Raw genomic sequence first — 21,385 nt, forward strand, 5'->3', positions numbered from 1 at the left:
GTATACATAGCGTAACTACAAGGAAAGCTAAGCTTTCACTTATAATATTGGTCTTTCTTGCATGTGTTCCATTTTAAGATACATCAGACAAATGTGTCACAAAAATTTTAAATAATGACATAAATGTCTGGTCTTCTGGGCTCAAAATTGTTCTAAGTGGCTGGCCCTCAAAGTGTTAAGCTTTAAATGAAAATCAAACACTCTGTTATGTTCGCACATGTAACATAATTCATCTTGAGTAAAATGAAATTTACTTTGAAAGTAATGCTTTTTTCAAACCAACATTCTCAATATTTTCCCGCGACCTGTTCATTTCAGCAGTTGTCAGAGAGCGCCAGGAAACAACGTTACTGTGCATGTGCAGCTACAATGACATAGGAAGCCCATATATTCGTATGTATATAGCATTAAGAGAGCTTACATTACGCCATAAATGAGACACAACATCAGAGGATATTCCAAGAGCATCAGAATTTCATAAATCGTACTAAAATGCATAATTCAGCTCAAAGGGCACATTCATATGTCCAGATTCACAAATAACAAGGCCCCAGTATGATATTAAGCTTTTCATCGTGGTTTTCAGGATGCAAATTTCTTTGGAGTACCACTATTGTATTATCCAGTGTTTTGGTTATGGCATAATGCCAAAAGCGCCAGAAGATAAAAACGTGCACTTGAAATTCAGCAAATAGTTGACACTAGTCAACAGTGTTTCAAATAAATTAACTGCCTCTGCGGAAAAGATTAGTAAAAGGTAAATTTCTTTAGCTAATTAACAAAAATAACTTCATTGTTCTGCAAGGCAATTACTGCATGACTGCCAAAAACCTGGAAATGAAAGAAAATCATAAAACTGAAGCTAATAACATATTCTAGCTTTCCATAATTATGTGTATGTATTTTAATTCACTTGATAATTCCTGGCCACAGAAATCCGTTTTGTTTCATCTGATGTGAGAGCTGTAAACGAAGACGAAACAGTAAAACACAGGTCACATCCCCACCTCCCCACTACAGCTCAGACTGCTCTGCGCATATGCGAATCTGGCAGCTTAGGCGCGCCAGAAAAAGTTTTCCGGTAACATCTGGCTGCTTCTTGCTACTGCCAATACAGCTAACAGCCGCACTTCAAGTAGCCAGAAGCAGAACAAGGTACTGCTCATACACAACTCAACTGCGCATGAGCATGAGCCTCCTGGCAAGTGCTCAAACGAATCTAATGTAAACAGCTGTGACATCACGTTCATTGGAAGCAGTTTGTTGTTATGAAGTATTGCATATTGTTCACCCTAAAGCCTTTGGCACATTTTGCTGTTAGCAGACACATGCGTGTGCACTGTGTTTTTTTGTTGTAACTGGCACATTTCCTTTGCAAGTTAAGTTTTATTTCGGCTTTTTTCTTCCTTGTTTATATTTTATTGTTGCAGTATTATACTGCAGAAGGGGGCTAAATTAAAATTCTTTGTTAGAGTATCAATTCTTACCAGTCAAAATTACACAAATTTAACTGCAAACTAAAACAATGAAACATTCCAGTTTTGGATTGAGATTTTCCCAGTTTTCTCCCAGATGAAAAGATTCACAGGTTTTTTCCTGGCGTCCCGGTGCATATACACCCTGCGTTATCATAAATTATTGTATAAAACATCATATCGTACATTTAATTACCATCGCTTGCACAGATTTTATACAAAGTATTGGAGAGCGTTGCGACTTTTAATCACATACGTCAATTATACAAGTTTTTGTTCATATTTTGGGGTGGTTTCAACATTTTCCTCAACCCTGCATTTTCCTCAGTTTTGTGTTGTTTTCATCTGGATCACACAAAAACGTAAAAGAGGGGTTTGACTTAAGTAATGTGTTTATAGAAACATATTCTACAAAGGGTTATTTTGTACATGTGATAATTAATAATCTACCGTGACTTGAGAGCTGACTGGTGTCAAAAAATGTAGTTTAATTTGTGATTATCTTTGCCTTTCCTATGACGAAGCTGCACTTTTTTCCTTCCACAAAGCTATAGGGTTTCATCAGTTCACATTTACATCTGATGATGTGGCTGGAAGCCTTGAAACTGACTATTTTGAAACAAAATTGTACATAATTTAATTGCAACCTGAAGCAAATTCATTCTTATCCTCAGTTTATTGTAACAGTGCTTTCCTAAGGTTCCTTAAAAATGGAAAACTTAAATGTGGGTACACATTGCCTTATTGTGTTTTCCAGTACAAATTGTGAGTACTGCTTATTTTATGAGGTGCTGAAATATGCAGGTACTTTATGTATTCAACTTATCAATTTGGAATTTTGTTTTAAAATTTACTCACAATTATAACTACAAAACCACTACCAACTGAAAATAAATATACAGCCAATACAGAATAGAAACATTTTTGTCATCCATATTCATTCTAAAGAAAAGCCACATATTTATTACAAAGGCACGCAAAATCTAATTACAAAAAAGACAATGTATAATTCTAAGAAAAATATTTAAATCACTTAATACAATATTCATCATCACCACCACCAACATTATTATTATTATTATTATTATTATTATTATTATTATCATCATCATCATTATTAGGAGCAGCAGCAGTACTGCTAAGCAATTTCATTCATACTGTAATTACTATGCCATTACCATTATGGTTATTACATACTGTTCAGGTACTACATATATTGCAATGGTAACTTACTAAGGATGTTTGGTTTGACTTAAGAGACGGGCTAAAGCTCCTGACCTTGCCCAGTGAAGTAAATGCCTGAAAAAATAAATAAGAAAAAGAAGAAGAGTTTGAAAGTACACGAAAACCTCATTTATCTGGCCCCAATTAACATTGATTTCTGGTTTATATGAATCATTTTTTTTTCCTTTTCCTCCTTAACATGAAAATGTGCAGGGTATAGTACATGTACTGTTGTTATGTTAGCACCACAGATAACATTTGACATCAGCAGTCCTACATTTCCAGCTATCATTGTTATGGCTAGTTAGGATCTGTTCCTTAAAGTGTTGCATCAGTATTGTTCTTTTGTTACCATGTTTTGAGAGTGTGTGAGTGAAATGGCTTCAAAGCAAAAGAAAGTGGTTGTTTCAATGGGCAAAATGGAAGCACTAAACAGAGAAAGGTGAACTGTTGAATATAGCAGCAAAAATGTTGCAAATATGGTGTATGGACATCAATTGTGTCAGACTGGAAGAAGAACCAAAATGAATCTGAAAACTTTTGCTTCAAAATGGTGACTAAAGACAGTGGCACAGTACAATGAAGAATGCAAGAAATTAAACACTGGAAGAAGAATTATTCATTTGTTTCCATGAGAAAAAGAGAGCATTGTATTCTGATATCTGGTCCTATCCTGGAGGAAAAGGAATTAAACTTAAACAGCAAAAATTCAATGGCAAACTTCACAGCCAGATGAGGTTGGTTGGAAAGATGTAAAAGGTCATAATGGCATACGCCGGCTTTCAGTTACAAGTAAAATTTTTACGAGGGATGCAGATGCTGTGAAAAATTCCACCAAAAAGAATTTGAATAACTTATTTCCTCTGAAATTTCATCCCCACACCAGATTTATAATGCAGATGATTCTGGACTTTGTCAGGTGTTACTCACTAAGGTGCTGGCTTCCAAACTAATGGCTTGCAGCGATACGCAGAAACAAATACCCTCTCCTGTTGGTAGGGAAACCAAAACATCCAAGTTTACTGAAACATGTTAGTAAGCCCCGTTTGCCAACTGTCTACAACTCACAAAAAATGCATGGATGGACAGCGGTATTTTTAAAAAACTGGTTTCATGATGATTTTGTGCCAAGTGTCAGAAGATATTTTGAGGATGAGGGTCTTCTGCCAAAGGCCATACTGTTTATTGACAATGCACTTCCACATCCAGGAGGGAAGTGTTAGTGGTGACATCAGAGTGAAGCACTTCCCTCCTGACATAAGGTTCTTCTACAAGCAATGGATCAAAGTGTACTGGAGAACATCACAAATGTGTCCAGGAAACAGTTACTGGGTAAATAAATCGAAGAAGAAGAAGTTGGTGTGATTTCTGTATAGAAATCAGTACATATCAAAGATCTGGTTTTTATTGTTGCATCTTCTTATGATCAAATTGCTGAACTATCACTGAAGTGGTGGAAAACCATATGGCCTGCTAATTGTGATTCCACTGGTGAAGTCTGTGAGGTTGTCAACACTGCTGAATTCCTTGAAATGTCAGCAAACATTACTGGTTGCTCAGATGTACATGATAGTGATCTTGCAGCATGATGACTGATGACGAAATTTGTACTGTCTCCTGTTCTACTACTAAGAATGACAGTGATGATGAAGGGGACAACGAAACTAGTGTTTCAAGTGAAGAAATAATCCCTCAAGCAGAGGCAATGGCACTGCTGGAAAACTAATGGTTTATCTAGTACATCAGCCAGAAACAGCTTCAACCAAACTGACGGTAGTAAAAGATTTTTGCAATTGTGCTGCACTCTTATGTTGCACAAGTTTGAAACAAAAGAGACTTACACATTATTTCAGAAAATAAACGTAAGTTGACTACAGTATATATAGAGTTTAAGTGCTGAAAAAGTATTTCTTGTTAGTGTCAAAATAAAACATTTATATACTCCAGTAAATATTAGGGTTTTAGCATTTACAAAAATATTTCCGGATTTGTCCAGATGATATCTGGTCCCACCTGCTCAGGATAAACAAGGTTCTTGTGTACTTAGTTTTGTTCCCCTTACCTTAGATAATTCCTATAGAGACACTGAACATCAGTGCATGAGCTGCTAGTGTTGCATTCATGCAAGTTAAATTATTGACAATTATAAATAAATTAATGACAACTCACCCAATATGCCGACATAATCTAAAAGTGAATATGGCGTGTGATCTAGAGGAGCTGCTATTAAGAAGTGTCGGTCTTGTATGACGATTATTAGTTCCCTTGCATAAAAGGTTGCCAACATCATCCATTGTTTTCACTGGTACAGACATCAGGCCTCGAATCTGAAAACCTTAAGTTCCGTGACCATACAATATTTATTCAGCAAATTAAAAATTAACAGAACTTAACGTTATCATCTCATTTCTCTTTAGTTGTATGACACACACAACATCAGCCAATGTATAACCTCCTGTTCCTAACCAATCAACCCCCTGCCCCCAAAACAAATGCTGGCGGGTGCGCGCGCGCGCGCACACACACACACACACACACACACACACACACACACACACCTGGAATAAATAAAGTAGTTGGAACAGGGTCAAACAGTACATAACAACTGTAGATTAAATGTATCTCAAAACAATCAAAGACCAATTTCCTGAGGTTGATAGATGAATATATGTACAAACTACTAATTTATTTTTTCTGTTTTTCTATAATTGTAAGAAATTCACCAAATAATTAGTGTTTATATATACCAACATTTTATCCCTCTTTCTACCCTCTGTTTTGTCTAGATTTAGGCACAAAAAAGACATGACAGCCCTTACAATTTTCTACCAGACCTGGTAATTAGAAAACAGTAATCTGAAAAGAGTGTTGACATGCAGTCGAGACAAAATAATATCTCTTCCAGTTTTTCAGTCTTACATATTCCCAAGCATTAGCAGAGGTCGCATGAGAACATGTTAAGGTAATGGAGCAGTGAGATGCAAGACTTATAAACAGGAAGCTTCAGATTCAGAGAGCCTTGACTGACCTTGATTTAAGCTTCTTCTGGGTTTCTCTAAATCACTACTACCATTAAAAATTGGGGAGGGGGCATGGGGGGGGGGGGTGCACCATACTATTCAATTACAGCTGGCAGAAAAACAATCAAAATTTACACACAAAAATAGGAGCATATGTGTAAAACACAAGGTAATAAGTCAAAGTATTTTGCATAAACAGTGCTGACCAGCTTTAATACAATCTATTTGGTCACAATCTGACCATCCTTGTGCCACCTGTACCAAAGGAGAACAATTATATGTCACATACATACAATAACTGCGCATAGTTCCACATAAAACGTTTTCATGAAGTATATATGCATTACACACATAGTGTCAGTTACACAAAGAATATAGTTACAAAACTGTGCATTTCACATCCGCAAAATTGATCAAAATACACTCCTGGAAATTGAAATAAGAACACCGTGAATTCATTGTCCCAGGAAGGGGAAACTTTATTGACACATTCCTGGGGTCAGATACATCACATGATCACACTGACAGAACCACAGGCACATAGACACAGGCAACAGAGCATGCACAATGTCGGCACTAGTACAGTGTATATCCACCTTTCGCAGCAATGCAGGCTGCTATTCTCCCATGGAGACGATCGTAGAGATGCTGGATGTAGTCCTGTGGAACGGCTTGCCATGCCATTTCCACCTGGCGCCTCAGTTGGACCAGCGTTCGTGCTGGACGTGCAGACCGCGTGAGACGACGCTCCATCCAGTCCCAAACATGCTCAATGGGGGACAGAACCGGAGATCTTGCTGGCCAGGGTAGTTGACTTACACCTTCTAGAGCACGTTGGGTGGCACGGGATACATGCGGACGTGCATTGTCCTGTTGGAACAGCAAGTTCCCTTGCCGGTCTAGGAATGGTAGAACGATGGGTTCGATGACGGTTTGGATGTACCGTGCACTATTCAGTGTCCCCTCGACGATCACCAGTGGTGTACGGCCAGTGTAGGAGATCGCTCCCCACACCATGATGCCGGGTGTTGGCCCTGTGTGCCTCGGTCGTATGCAGTCCTGATTGTGGCGCTCACCTGCACGGCGCCAAACACGCATACGACCATCATTGGCACCAAGGCAGAAGCGACTCTCATCGCTGAAGACGACACGTCTGCATTCGTCCCTCCATTCACGCCTGTCGCAACACCACTGGAGGCGGACTGCACGATGTTGGGGCGTGAGCGGAAGACGGCCTAACGGCGTGCGGGACCGTAGCCCAGCTTCATGGAGACGGTTGCGAATGGTCCTCGCCGATACCCCAGGAGCAACAGTGTCCCTAATTTGCTGGGAAGTGGCGGTACGGTCCCCTACGGCACTGCGTAGGATCCTACGGTCTCGGCGTGCATCCGTGCGTCGCTGCGGTCCGGTCCCAGGTCGACGGGCACGTGCACCTTCCGCCGACCACTGGCGACAACATCGATGTACTGTGGAGACCTCACGCCCCACGTGTTGAGCAATTCGGCGGTACGTCCACCCGGCCTCCCGCATGCCCACTATACGCCCTCGCTCAAAGTCCGTCAACTGCACATACGGTTCACGTCCACGCTGTCGCGGCATGCTACCAGTGTTAAAGACTGCGATGGAGCTCCGTATGCCACGGCAAACTGGCTGACACTGACGGCGGCGGTGCACAAATGCTGCGCAGCTAGCGCCATTCGACGGCCAACACCGCGGTTCCTGGTGTGTCCACTGTGCCGTGCGTGTGATCATTGCTTGTACAGCCCTCTCGCAGTGTCCGGAGCAAGTATGGTGGGTCTGACACACCGGTGTCAATGTGTTCTTTTTTCCATTTCCAGGAGTGTACTTGAGATACAACAATCACACACTTCTGTCTACCAATGTGAACTACCATCACACTTAGAACAACCCTACTACTTTGTCCAGCTACAATTGCCCAAAGGCACTATGTTACAGGTTGTAGATATTCCAAACGTTTTCACTGCTGATACACTTTGACCAACAGATTGAGGCATCAATATTACTCTAAAACTCAAAACATAGCAGGGCCTAGGCTTTACATTAATTAGTTCATCATTAGAGAGCAATAATTACCCACGTTAAAGATTAATGTACCATCTGTAAAAACATTTAAAACATACAGGTAAGAATGCTTCAAATAGTAAAAGCAACTCATAAAAATACAGGGAAATTATGAAAGGAGAACACTTAAGTGTAAAACAAGGAAAGAGAAAAATTTTGTATGCTTATGGGAGTTCTCAATTTATCATATGGGGCAGAAAGTTGGAGGACACAAAGATTCATGCCAACAAGAATCATCAGAAAGGAAATGTCCAAGATCTGTGAAACACTGCACTAGGGAAGATAAAATTATAAACAAAGTAATAAGAGAAGAATTAGGGATACAACTGATAACCCAAAAGGCAATCAAATACAAAGAACAATGGACAGAATATGTATTTCATATGCCACCACAAAGACTTCCTAAATTAGCAATGGATTATAAACCACAGGTCAAGAGAAGTGTCGGTAGATTGAGGAAGAGACAGTGAGGCCGGAACAGGTTCTAGGCCTAACTCTTGAGTAGCAGAAGATGAAAAAGGCAATACATAATCCAGGGTGTCTACATGGACAAGGAAAAATAATTCCCGGATTTTTCCCGGATTTCCCAGTTGAAAATACACTTTCTCCCTGGTGAAAATATGCTTTTTCTGTGTTAAGTGACAGTATACTTTTTCTCGGCACTTATCAATCCTTTTATGGTTTAATATAATGGAAGGAAACATTCCACGTGGGAAAAATTATATATAAAAACAAAGATGAGGTGACTTACCGAACAAAAGTGCTGGCAGGTCGATAGACACACAAACAAACACAAACACACGCACAAAATTCAAGCTTTCGCAACAAACTGTTGCCTCATCAGGAAAGAGGGAAGGAGAGGGGAAGACGAAAGGAAGTGGGTTTTAAGAGAGAGGGTAAGGAGTCATTCCAATCCCGGGAGCGGAAAGACTTACCTTAGGGGGAAAAAAGGACAGGTATACACTCGCACACACGCACATATCCATCCACACATACAGACACAAGCAGACATATTTAAAGACAAAGAGTTTGGGCAGAGATGTCAGTCGAGGCAGAAGTGTAGAGGCAAAGAAGTTGTTGAAAGACAGGTGAGGTATGAGTGGCGGCAACTTGAAATTAGCGGAGATTGAGGCCTGGCGGATGACGAGAAGAGAGGATATACTGAAGGGCAAGTTCCCATCTCCGGAGTTCGGATAGGTTGGTGTTGGTGGGAAGTATCCAGATAACCCGGACGGTGTAACACTGTGCCAAGATGTGCTGGCTGTGCACCAAGGCATGTTTAGCCACAGGGTGATCCTCATTACCAACAAACACTGTCTGCCTGTGTCCATTCATGCGAATGGACAGTTTGTTGCTGGTCATTCCCACATAGAATGCATCACAGTGTAGGCAGGTCAGTTGGTAAATCACGTGGGTGCTTTCACACGTGGCTCTGCCTCTGATCGTGTACACCTTCCGGGTTACAGGACTGGAGTAGGTGGTGGTGGGAGGGTGCATGGGACAGGTTTTGCATCGGGGGCGGTTACAAGGATAGGAGCCAGAGGGTAGGGAAGGTGGTTTGGGGATTTCATAGGGATGAACTAACAGGTTACGAAGGTTAGGTGGACGGCGGAAAGACACTCTTGGCGGAGTGGGGAGGATTTCATGAAGGATGGATCTCATTTCAGGGCAGGATTTGAGGAAGTCGTATCCCTGCTGGAGAGCCACATTCAGAGTCTGGTCCAGTCCCGGAAAGTATCCTGTCACAAGTGGGGCACTTTTGTGGTTCTTCTGTGGGGGATTCTGGGTTTGAGGGGACGAGGAAGTGGCTCTGGTTATTTGCTTCTGTACCAGGTCGGGAGGGTAGTTGCGGGATGCGAAAGCTGTTTTCAGGTTGTTGGTGTAATGATTCAGGGATTCCGGACTGGAGCAGATTCATTTGCCACGAAGACCTAGGCTGTAGGGAAGGGACCGTTTGATGTGGAATGGGTGGCAGCTGTCATAATGGAGGTACTGTTGCTTGTTGGTGGGTTTGATGTGGACGGATGTGTGAAGTTGGCCATTGGACAGGTGGAGGTCAACGTCAAGGAAAGTGGCATGGGATTTGGAGTAGGACCAGGTGAAACTGATGGAACCAAAGGAGTTGAGGTTGGAGAGGAAGTTCTGGAGTTCTTCTTCACTGTGAGTCCAGATCATGAAGATGTCATCAATAAATCTGTACCAAACTTTGGGTTGGCAGACTTGGGTAACCAAGAAGGCTTCCTCTAAGCGACCCATGAATAGGTTGGCGTACGAGGGGGCCATCCTGGTGCCCATGGCTGTTCCCTTTAATTGTTGGTATGTCTGGCCCTCAAAAGTGAAGAAGTTGTGGGTCAGGATGAAGCTGGCTAAGGTGATGAGGAAAGAGGTTTTAGGTAGGGTGGCAGGTGATCGGCGTGAAAGGAAATGCTCCATCGCAGCGAGGCCCTGGACGTGCGGAATATTTGTGTATAAGGACGTGGCATCAATGGTTACAAGGATGGTTTCCGGGGGTAACAGATTGGGTAAGGATTCCAGGCGTTCAAGGAAGTGGTTGGTGTCCTTGATGAAGGATGGGAGACTGCATGTAATGGGTTGAAGGTGTTGATCTACGTAGGCAGAGATACGTTCTGTGGGGGCTTGGTAACCAGCTACAATGGGGCGGCCGGGATGATTGGGTTTGTGGATTTTAGGAAGAAGGTAGAAGGTAGGGGTGCGGGGTGTCCCACATCACCGATCATTTTTAGCCGCTTCCCACAGGTTTTAACGCCATTATTTCTTCGTCAGACAATTGTTAGCCTCATTTTCATAATCTGCCACCACAATACCACTCCTTTTAATATACTACACGCAGTTTTTTCGAAATTTTCCCGGATTTTTCCGTCCTTTAACGTGTTTTGGCGGCAACACAACCACCTAACCTTTATGCACATCGTTGTCTACCAACCCAAGTCCAACATAGCTCAGCTGTAACCAACACCTTTTCGCCTTTTCATTCCAGATCTCCAGTTTCTTTCTGGTTCACCTTTATCTCTCCCCATATATTTTTATTTTCATTTTCATTTCACCTCATGTTACACTTTCCACCTTCTAACACCATGTCACCCTCACAACACCCCCACAATGACCCCATTAAGTTTTATTTACATTCCCTCCGCAAACATGCCTTCGCCCTAGCCAGATTACGCTCGCATATTTTATTTTCTCAGGCTTGTCTGACACTTGGCATTACCCCCAAAGGCCTCACACTCAAAGTTCCCATCTCTGGCTGCAACCCTTCCTTCCATCAGTCCCTATACCAGTTCCAAACTGAACAATCCATTGCCCTCACCCACCTAATCCTTCACCTACACATCAACTCAGCCAATGAACACACCCGTCAACTCCTATCCTTAATAAAAGTCCTTAATCTTTCCTCCCCCACATCCACACCGGCTGTTCAGAGCATCCTCCTACAGGCCAACCGTAAATTAGAACAGCATGCCACCCTCCACCTCAAAAAACTATCCAATCTCCTGGTTTCCCACCTCCGGAAAGGCAACTCACTCACCCTTCACAATCTTTCCAGCAAACCTCAACCTCCTCTCATTGCACACAAACCCAGTCTCTCCCATCTACTCAATCTCCCACTTCCAGCTCCACTCCCTCCAAAACCTCAAAATTCCGATCAACACAATCTGGAACCACAACACCCTAATTCAGTAGTTAACCTTTCCTCCAAACCTCTCTCCCAATCCGAAACCTCTGTCCTATCCAAAGGCCTCACCTTCAGCCCCACTCCCCGATTCAACCAAACAGCCCTCGTCAAAGATTTACTGTCCTACACCCGTACTCTCTGCTGGAAGTATCACTTTGCCACGAAGAAAAATGATCCTAATCCTACTCCTAATGATCCGACTCCTCAAGACACCATCCAAATTGAACCCTGCCTGGAACAGTTCCGTCCTCCGTCACAGTGGGACCCACCTCCTCTTCCTCAAAATCACCCTCTCCAAACCTTCCAGGAATTTCTGACTTCCAGCCTTGCATCTCAATCCTTCTTAAAAAACCTTAATCCTACACCCAACATCACCACTGCTGAAGCCCAGGCTATCCGTGATCTGAAGGCTGACCGATCCATCGTCATTCTTCCGGCGGACAAGGGTTCCACGACCGTGGTACTTGATCGTCGGGAGTATGTGACTGAGGGACTGCGTCAGCTTTCAGACAACACCACATACAAAGTTTGCCAAGGTAACCCCATTCCCGATGTCCAGGCGGAGCTTCAAGGAATCCTCAGAACCTTAGGCCCCCTGCAAAACCTTTCACCTGACTCCATCAACCTCCTGACCCCACCGACACCCCGCACCCCTACCTTCTACCTTCTTCCTAAAATCCACAAACCCAATCATCCCAGCCGCCCCATTGTAGCTGGTTACCAAGCCCCCACAGAACGTATCTCTGCCTACGTAGATCAACACCTTCAACCCATTACATGCAGTCTCCCATCCTTCATCAAGGACACCAACCACTTCCTTGAACGCCTGGAATCCTTACCCAATCTGTTACCCCCGGAAACCATCCTTGTAACCATTGATGCCACGTCCTTATACACAAATATTCCGCACGTCCAGGGCCTCGCTGCGATGGAGCATTTCCTTTCACGCCGATCACCTGCCACCCTACCTAAAACCTCTTTCCTCATCACCTTAGCCAGCTTCATCCTGACCCACAACTTCTTCACTTTTGAGGGCCAGACATACCAACAATTAAAGGGAACAGCCATGGGCACCAGGATGGCCCCCTCGTACGCCAACCTATTCATGGGTCGCTTAGAGGAAGCCTTCTTGGTTACCCAAGTCTGCCAACCCAAAGTTTGGTACAGATTTATTGATGACATCTTCATGATCTGGACTCACAGTGAAGAAGAACTCCAGAACTTCCTCTCCAACCTCAACTCCTTTGGTTCCATCAGTTTCACCTGGTCCTACTCCAAATCCCATGCCACTTTCCTTGACGTTGACCTCCACCTGTCCAATGGCCAACTTCACACATCCGTCCACATCAAACCCACCAACAAGCAACAGTACCTCCATTATGACAGCTGCCACCCATTCCACATCAAACGGTCCCTTCCCTACAGCCTAGGTCTTCGTGGCAAACGAATCTGCTCCAGTCCGGAATCCCTGAATCATTACACCAACAACCTGAAAACAGCTTTCGCATCCCGCAACTACCCTCCCGACCTGGTACAGAAGCAAATAACCAGAGCCACTTCCTCGTCCCCTCAAACCCAGAATCCCCCACAGAAGAACCACAAAAGTGCCCCACTTGTGACAGGATACTTTCCGGGACTGGACCAGACTCTGAATGTGGCTCTCCAGCAGGGATACGACTTCCTCAAATCCTGCCCTGAAATGAGATCCATCCTTCATGAAATCCTCCCCACTCCGCCAAGAGTGTCTTTCCGCCGTCCACCTAACCTTCGTAACCTGTTAGTTCATCCCTATGAAATCCCCAAACCACCTTCCCTACCCTCTGGCTCCTATCCTTGTAACCGCCCCCGATGCAAAACCTGTCCCATGCACCCTCCCACCACCACCTACTCCAGTCCTGTAACCCGGAAGGTGTACACGATCAGAGGCAGAGCCACGTGTGAAAGCACCCACGTGATTTACCAACTGACCTGCCTACACTGTGATGCATTCTATGTGGGAATGACCAGCAACAAACTGTCCATTCGCATGAATGGACACAGGCAGACAGTGTTTGTTGGTAATGAGGATCACCCTGTGGCTAAACATGCCTTGGTGCACAGCCAGCACATCTTGGCACAGTGTTACACCGTCCGGGTTATCTGGATACTTCCCACCAACACCAACCTATCCGAACTCCGGAGATGGGAACTTGCCCTTCAGTATATCCTCTCTTCTCGTCATCCGCCAGGCCTCAATCTCCGCTAATTTCAAGTTGCCGCCACTCATACCTCACCTGAATTTCAACAACTTCTTTGCCTCTACACTTCTGCCTCGACTGACATCTCTGCCCAAACTCTTTGTCTTTAAATATGTCTGCTTGTGTCTGTATGTGTGGATGGATATGTGCGTGTGTGCGAGTGTATACCTGTCCTTTTTTCCCCCTAAGGTAAGTCTTTCCGCTCCCGGGATTGGAATGACCCCTTACCCTCTCCCTTAAAACCCACTTCCTTTCGTCTTCCCCTCTCCTTCCCTCTTTCCTGATGAGGCAACAGTTTGTTGCAAAAGCTTGAATTTTGTGTGTGTGTTTGTGTTTGTTTGTGTGTCTATCGACCTGCCAGTGCTTTTATGGTTTAAGGTTTTATACACCGGCGTAGAATTTCCCGGCACTTTAGAAAATGAAACTCAGGGGAAAAAAACACGTTTTGGAAACATCCTTGATGTGCAGCAACATATACATTGCATATTTCCGTGTTACGAAGGTATAAATTCGAATTCCAACAAACACCACATGTTACTTTTCGAAGCATTAAAATCGAGATTGCGACGTGCTTTTGTAAGCCAGTCACAGCTCATGTCACATGATCTCACCAGCTGATGACAGCATTTGACACGTGATGTAGTCAGCCAATAGCAAGATCACTCTTAAGTAGCACGAAGACACAAATAAGAAAAATTAATGGCTTAAATTAATGTACAATTGTTGCTACAAGAAAATCAAAGCTATCACATATAATATTGGTCTCTAATATTAATAAGCTGCAAGAGAAGCTAAGCTTCCACATATATTGTCGATCTTTTTTGCGCGTCATACATCACATAAATGTGCCAGTAAAATTTTTTAATAACGACGTAAATGTCTGATCTTCTGGGCTCGAAACACTTCATATGGTCGTCACCAAAGAGTTGATTTTTAAATGAGAGTCAAACGCTCTGTGATTTAAGAAATTCGTCGTACACTCTCTCACATAGTTTATCTTACATAAAAGGAAATTTACTTTGAAAGTAGCGCTTTTCAAAGCAATATTCACAATATTTTTCCGTGACCTATTAGAAAGGTACGTTTCAGCAGTTGCCAGAGAGCGCCAGATAACAGGCGTCACTGCACTTGCACAGCTACCATAACGCAGGAAGCCTGCATGTTCGTGCGTGTGAAACATTAAAAGATCTTGCATTAAAATGATTCTGATGTCAAAAACTTTCACGTCACGCTCATTGGAGGCAATTTGTTGTTAAGAAGCACTGCACAGTCTTCCTAAAGCCTTTGACACACTTTGCTGTTGGCAGACGCTTGTATGAGCACTGTGTTTTGTTGTTGTATATGGCGCATTTTCTTTGTGACTTAAGTTTTATTTTCGTTCTTTTCGCTCGTTCATGTTTTGTTGCTGCAGTATAATTCTGCAGAAGCGGGATACAGCAATTTTTTTGTCAGAGTATTGGTTCTTACCAGTCAAAATCACAAAAATTTAACTGAAAACCAAAACAATGAAAAATTCCCGGAATTCAAAAAGATTCCAGGGCTTTTCCCGATTCTCTCCCGGATGAAAAAAATCCCGGGTTTTTCCTGGATCTCCCGGTTGTCCCGGGTTGTAGACACCCGGATAATCATTCATAACTGAACTATATTCTAACTTTGAGCTTGTAGACAGCTGTCACTGTACTTAGCACAGCAAATTACTAGCATATCCGATTGGAACCAACACATTTATTGCACACACACTAACAATGGTAAATATGTAAAATGAACTCTCGTACAAGATAATACAGGAAGTAAAAAATTCAGAATGCAATAGTTATACCATAGCTATGAAAAAGATTCTTTAAAAAGTGAGACAAAGTTTCAAAACTCTCACAGCCACACTAAACTGATGCCAGGAAAACAAAATCTGCAGTCCAAAATCGTGTGGTAGCAGATGTTGGTTAGGCTTTACCACAGTTTCGTCTCTGTTGTTGTCACACTGTATTGCTGAAAGATGCATTCCACTCAAATGAAGAATTCCTTAGGATAGTTGTCCAGAAAGGCAGTCAGATTTTGTATCTTTGATCAATTAATGTTTGCCAACATTAGGTCTGGAAGTACATGCTCCACAGTTACTTTGGCTCTCATACGAAATGGTTTATAGTGTCTATTATGATTGGTTTGGCTCTTGCTGCCACTGGCCTTAGACAAGTACATTGCTGTCTTGTAGTTTACATTGTAGTTTCATACATTCATTCTTGTGGTTTGGAGATATCCCACTGTTTAACCTTTGAAGCCACAGAGCCTCCTGACATGTTGAGGACACAGCCACATAACTGTTACTGTTAGCTATTTCTTGTTTAGCCAGATATTCCTGCTGCTTGAGATTTAAACATATCCAATTATCAACTTTCTGTCCTTGCAATCTCTGCTCAATCTGCATCACAATAACCTATTATGTGGTAGTCTTCTAATTTGGAAAACAGTAGTTTCATTAGTTTCGAGCTCCCGCTTATACAGTGGTTTCCATTATATGCACAATATTTTGACAACTGAATGCTGAGAGTAGGGTACTTCTTAAAAAGTCAAAATCTTATAGCATTGGGGAATCTTATAGTATTGGGGATCAAGCCATGAATCTTCTAATCACATACTTGCTGAATCATAAGCAAAGCACTAAATTGTCATACAAACTAGATAATAAAATCATGAACTCCCTGTCCACTAGTCAACCTGTATTACAAGGTGTACCACAGGGCTCAATCCTTGGACCCTTTCTCTTCCTTATATATATTAACGACATTGCACAACCCATTAACTCCCATACTGTGAGCTATGCAGATGACACGTCAATCTTATTCTATGGGAGTGAATCTAATGAGCTAGAATCTCTTGCTACTAGTGGTGTAATAGAAGTAACAAAATACCTCAATGATCAGGGACTCAAGGTGAATGTCACCAAATCTCAACTACTGACATTTAAAACGCAGTTCTCACCACAACAATATGAATAGTGTGTTTAATATCTCTGCAACAGAAATTGGTAACTGTAAATTCCTGGATGTGTATGTTAATGAAAATTTGCGGTGGACGTGCCACATTAATTTCGTATGTGGAAAAGTCAGTAGTGCCATATATCTCCTCAGCCAGCTCGCAAAGATAGTTCCTAGCCAAGCACTGAAATTAGTATATTATGGAACACTTTACCCCTTTCTCAGTTACTGAATTGAACTATGGGGCTGTGCAGCTGATGTACATTTAAAAAGAATACTACTACTACCACAGAAAAGAGCAATAAGGCACATACATGGGATGGGACATAGAGATTCATATCGTGTTTGTCCAGCACAAATATCTGACAATATATTCTCTGTACATCTTCAAAATAGTTGTATTAAGTCAACCAACAGAAGCTATCAAGGACAGTGATGTACATGATCACAACACTAGAACCAAGTGTAACTATTTCCTTAACAGAGCAACGTTAAAAGTTACTGATAGAAGTCCATATATCAGGGGTTTGATTTGGTATAACAAACTACCAAACTCTCTAAGAACGTATACGGGAAATGTTTTTAAAACAAAATTAAAATCTTTTCTAATAGAAAAATGTTTATATTCTTTCAACGAATTTTAAGATAGTGATTGTAGCATGAGGCATTAGCATATCAGTTGTAATGTGATAAATGTAAAAAAATAGACATAAGAAGCAACAGCTACAGAATGTAGTGTATTTTATAAGTGTAATTATAACCATAGTATTAGGTCTGACATTTGCAAAAGCCATCATTAAGATGGCTCCAAGGCGGGAGGGGGGGGGGGGGGGGGGGGGGGGGATGCTATTATGTATACTCGAGGCTACCTGGCCTCCAGTCAGGTTTAATTATTGTTGATACCATATAATAAATTACAGCTGAGGCAAATTCAGATATAAATAGTGTGGTGTCACCGCCAGACACCACACTTGCTAGGTGGTAGCTTAAATCGGCCGCGGTCCAATTAGTACATGTCGGACCCGCGTGTCGCCACTGTGTGATCGCAGACCTAGCGCCACCACAAGGCAGGTCTCGAGATACGGACGAGCACTCGCCCCAGTTGTACGGACGACATTGCTAGCGACAAGACGGACGAAGCCTTCCTCTCATTAGCCGAGAGACAGTTAGAATAGCCTTCTGCTAAGTCCATGGCTACGACCTAGCAAGGCGCCAATTGTAACAGTGCATGTATCTTACGAGTCGCATTTGTATAGTCAAGAGAGATGTATCACAAGGAGACATTAAAGTTAAGTATAAAGCAGCTACGCACTTTTCTTGCTACCATTCAATAGTTATCCTGTTCCAGACTTGACGCCCGTCGGCGTGTGTGTACGCGTGCCTTTCTTTCGGCTACTTCAATGTGGCGTAACAGTCTTGTTACGTCACTACAGATTGGCGACGAGGATGGGATCGTATTCTTCTCCTTGCTTTGCTCTGATTTATTTGTGTCATGGCTTCGCCACAATCTCCAGATGTACTGTCCGAATTTTATCGCTTGCAGAATCAGCAGACGCAGGCGTTATTGGATGCCCTAGGACAGCTCGTCCAGGGTCAACGTGCCATTCAAACCGATAAGGCAGCCGCCGCTTCACCGCTACCACAGCCACAACTCGCAGTTGCACCGCCTTTTAGGAACTACGACCCGGAGCACGAGTCGTGGACCGAGTGGTCCCGCCAGTTTGCCTTCCATCTCGCCGCCTACAGAATTCAAGGTAATGAGCGGCAGCCGTTTTTGCTTTCTTGTGTCGGTGTGTCCACCTACCGTGTGATAGTGAAATTGTTTCCCCGACGCGACGTAGCAACTCTGTCCTACGAGGAAATTTTGTCTGCTTTAGATGCCTATTTCAAAGAAACAGTTAATGTGGTTGCAAAACGGTATACGTTTTTTCGTACAAAACGTACGGCCGGTCAAACTCATAGGGAGTGGGTAGCAACATGCAAGGGACTGTGCCTTTGAATGTGACTGTGGCCTTTCTTATTCAGATACAATGGTACGTGATGCAATTGCACAGAACGTTTCTGATGTTCGCATACGGGAGCAAATTTTGAAACTAGTAAATCCCTCCCTTCAACAAGTGATAGACATATTGGATAGACAAGACACACTAGACTGTGCTCAGGAATCTTTTGAAACTTCGCCAGCAGTGTGTAACATAAACCGGCCCGCCGGACGCGCTGCGCGGCCCGGTAACCTGCCCTCGCGCAATTCGACTCAGCTGCCGCCGCGCTCTCAGCCAGGTGTGCCGCGCCAGCACACAAATGCAGTGAAATCATGCCCGCGGTGTGTTACTAGACATTCACGTGAACATTGCCCGTCACGCCAAGCTATTTGCTTTTTCTGTAATAGGAAAGGACATGTTCAAAGTGTTTGCCAGAAAAAGCTCCGATCAGACAATCACAATCATTCCAGGCCCTTTGCTTCGCGCCGGAATCGAACCAAGGACATTCAGGCTCGTGGACCTTTGCCCATGGACATTCATGTAGTTAATTCCGATTCGTCCAGTGCCACTTTCTCTAACAGTGACTGTGTTCGTCCCACACAAACTGTGCGTCGACGGCGCCGGAAATCACGTCAATTAGCGAGTGATTCTGTACAAGTGTCTGTTCAAATTGCACAAAACAGTCGCTCTTGTCGTCAGCAGGACAATAAACTTTTTGTGGACTTAGACTTTGAAGGCAAAGTGATACCCTTCCAGCTCGATACCGGAGCTGCAGTTTCATTGCTCAATCACGACACGTACAAACAACTGGGCGCACCTCCATTGCGTGCCGCAAATGTTAAGCTAACCACATATTCAGGACAGAAAATTCCTGTGTTCGGACAGTGCAGCCTTCTTGCAACATACAAGGGACAAACAAAACTTGTGTCATTTTACGTTCTTCGTTCTTCTACTGCAGTGAACTTGTTTGGTTTAAATTTATTTCAGTTGTTTAACATGTCTATTGTAAATCAGGTCCTATCAGTGAATCAGACTGTGCCTTCAGACAGTGTTTCTCGCTTAGGTGATGAATTTGCAGACATTTTTACGCCAGGCTTAGGTTGCGCTAAAAACTATGAAGCACATTTGGAACTGAAAGTAAACGCGCAATCGAAATTTTTCAGAGCGCGCAATGTTCCCCACGCATTGCGTGATGAGGTCGCAAGAACATTAAACGATCTAGAATCACAGGGTGTAATTGAACGTGTGCAAGCTTCTCTCTGGGCCTCACCCTTAGTAATTTTGCCAAAACCTTCCGGAAAATTGAGACTTTGCGTGGACTTCAAGGCCACAGTGAATCCACAACTAGTGACTGCTACTTTTCCTTTGCCCCGCCCGGAAGATCTTTTTGCTAAACTGTGCCCGGGAAAATATTTTTCAAAGTTGGATCTCGCCGATGCGTACTTGTAAATACCAGTGGGCGACGAATCCCAGCGCGTGTTGGTGGTTAACACGCATCTTGGATTGTACAGGTTCAAAAGACTGCCGTTCGGGTGTGCATCCGCCCCTGTCTTGTTTCAGCAATATTTACAAACTATTTGTGCGTCGGTCTCTACTGCAGCCAACTATCTGGACGATATAGTGATCTCCGGACGGAGAGAAGAAGATAATCTTGCGAACCTACGAACGTTATTTCAGGTCTTGCGACAACATGGTCTTCGCTTGAGGAAGGACAAATGTGTGTTTTTTGCTCGTGACTTACCATACCTGGGCCATGTCATCAATGCCCAAGGCATACATCCGAGTCCAGAGCACCCCCGTGCCATACAAGATTTGCCTTCCCCTCAAAATGTGAAACAGCTACAGAGTGTGTTGGGTAAAATTAACTATTATCATAAATATGTGCGCAATGCCTCTTCCATTTCCGCTCCGCTTCATCGCTTACGCCGTAAAGGTGTTCCGTTCGTCTGGACGGCGGAATGCGAGAGCGCCTTTCGCCAGTTGAAATTGGCGTTGCTTTCTAATACTTGCCTCACGCCTTTCGATCCCCAGCAACCTCTTTTGTTGATGGTAGATGCATCGGATTTCGGGATCGGTGCTGTGCTTGCGCACAAAGTTGGCTCGCATGATCGCCCTATTGCCTTTGCGTCGAAATTGCTCTCATCTGCGCAAAGAAATTATTCCCAGATAGAGAAAGAAGCTTTGGCTCTCGTGTTTGGTGTTACTAAGTTCCATGATTTCTTGTATGGTCGTCACTTTACCATCATCACAGACCACAAACCTTTGACATCGCTTTTTCACCCGAACAAGCCTGTACCTCCGCGTACAGCGCAGAAATTCATTCGCTGGTCTATTTTCCTCTCGCAGTACCGCTACGATATCTTGTATCGGTCCACTGCTAAGCACGGAAACGCCGATGCATTGTCCCGTTTGCCTGTTGCTGAGGATAAAGCATTCGATTCTTCCGAACTTGCTTGCATGTTCATTGATTCGGAAACGGATGAAGTAGTCGAATCGTTTCCGATTGATTTTCGTCGGGTAGCTACAGCCACAGCTGCTGACCCTGTCCTTGCTACCGTTTTGCGTTTTGTTGCTACGCAATGGCCTTTGTCAAAGTCTCGGATCGAGGATCCGTTGGTTCGCCGATTTTTTGCTCACAAGGAGAGACTTTTTGTTCGACGTGGTGTTTTGTTGTTGCGTTCTGATAATGATCAGTCCAG

General features: G+C 43.3%; 1 protein-coding gene across 5 annotated transcripts in view; it reads right to left on the bottom strand.

Moving 5' to 3' along the window:
• Positions 1 to 21,385, bottom strand: part of LOC124716797 (kinesin-like protein KIF22) — a 331,625-nt gene that overhangs the window by 163,942 nt on the left and 146,298 nt on the right. For all 5 annotated transcript variants that reach the window (XM_047243381.1, XM_047243349.1, XM_047243365.1 and 2 more), the window contains exon 5: positions 4,869 to 5,034. In XM_047243381.1, the coding sequence (XP_047099337.1) occupies positions 4,869 to 5,034 (166 nt within the window). The remainder of the gene's footprint in view (positions 1 to 4,868; positions 5,035 to 21,385) is intronic.

This window comes from Schistocerca piceifrons, chromosome 1 (genome assembly GCF_021461385.2).
Source record: "Schistocerca piceifrons isolate TAMUIC-IGC-003096 chromosome 1, iqSchPice1.1, whole genome shotgun sequence".
Classification (NCBI taxonomy): domain Eukaryota; kingdom Metazoa; phylum Arthropoda; class Insecta; order Orthoptera; family Acrididae; genus Schistocerca; species Schistocerca piceifrons.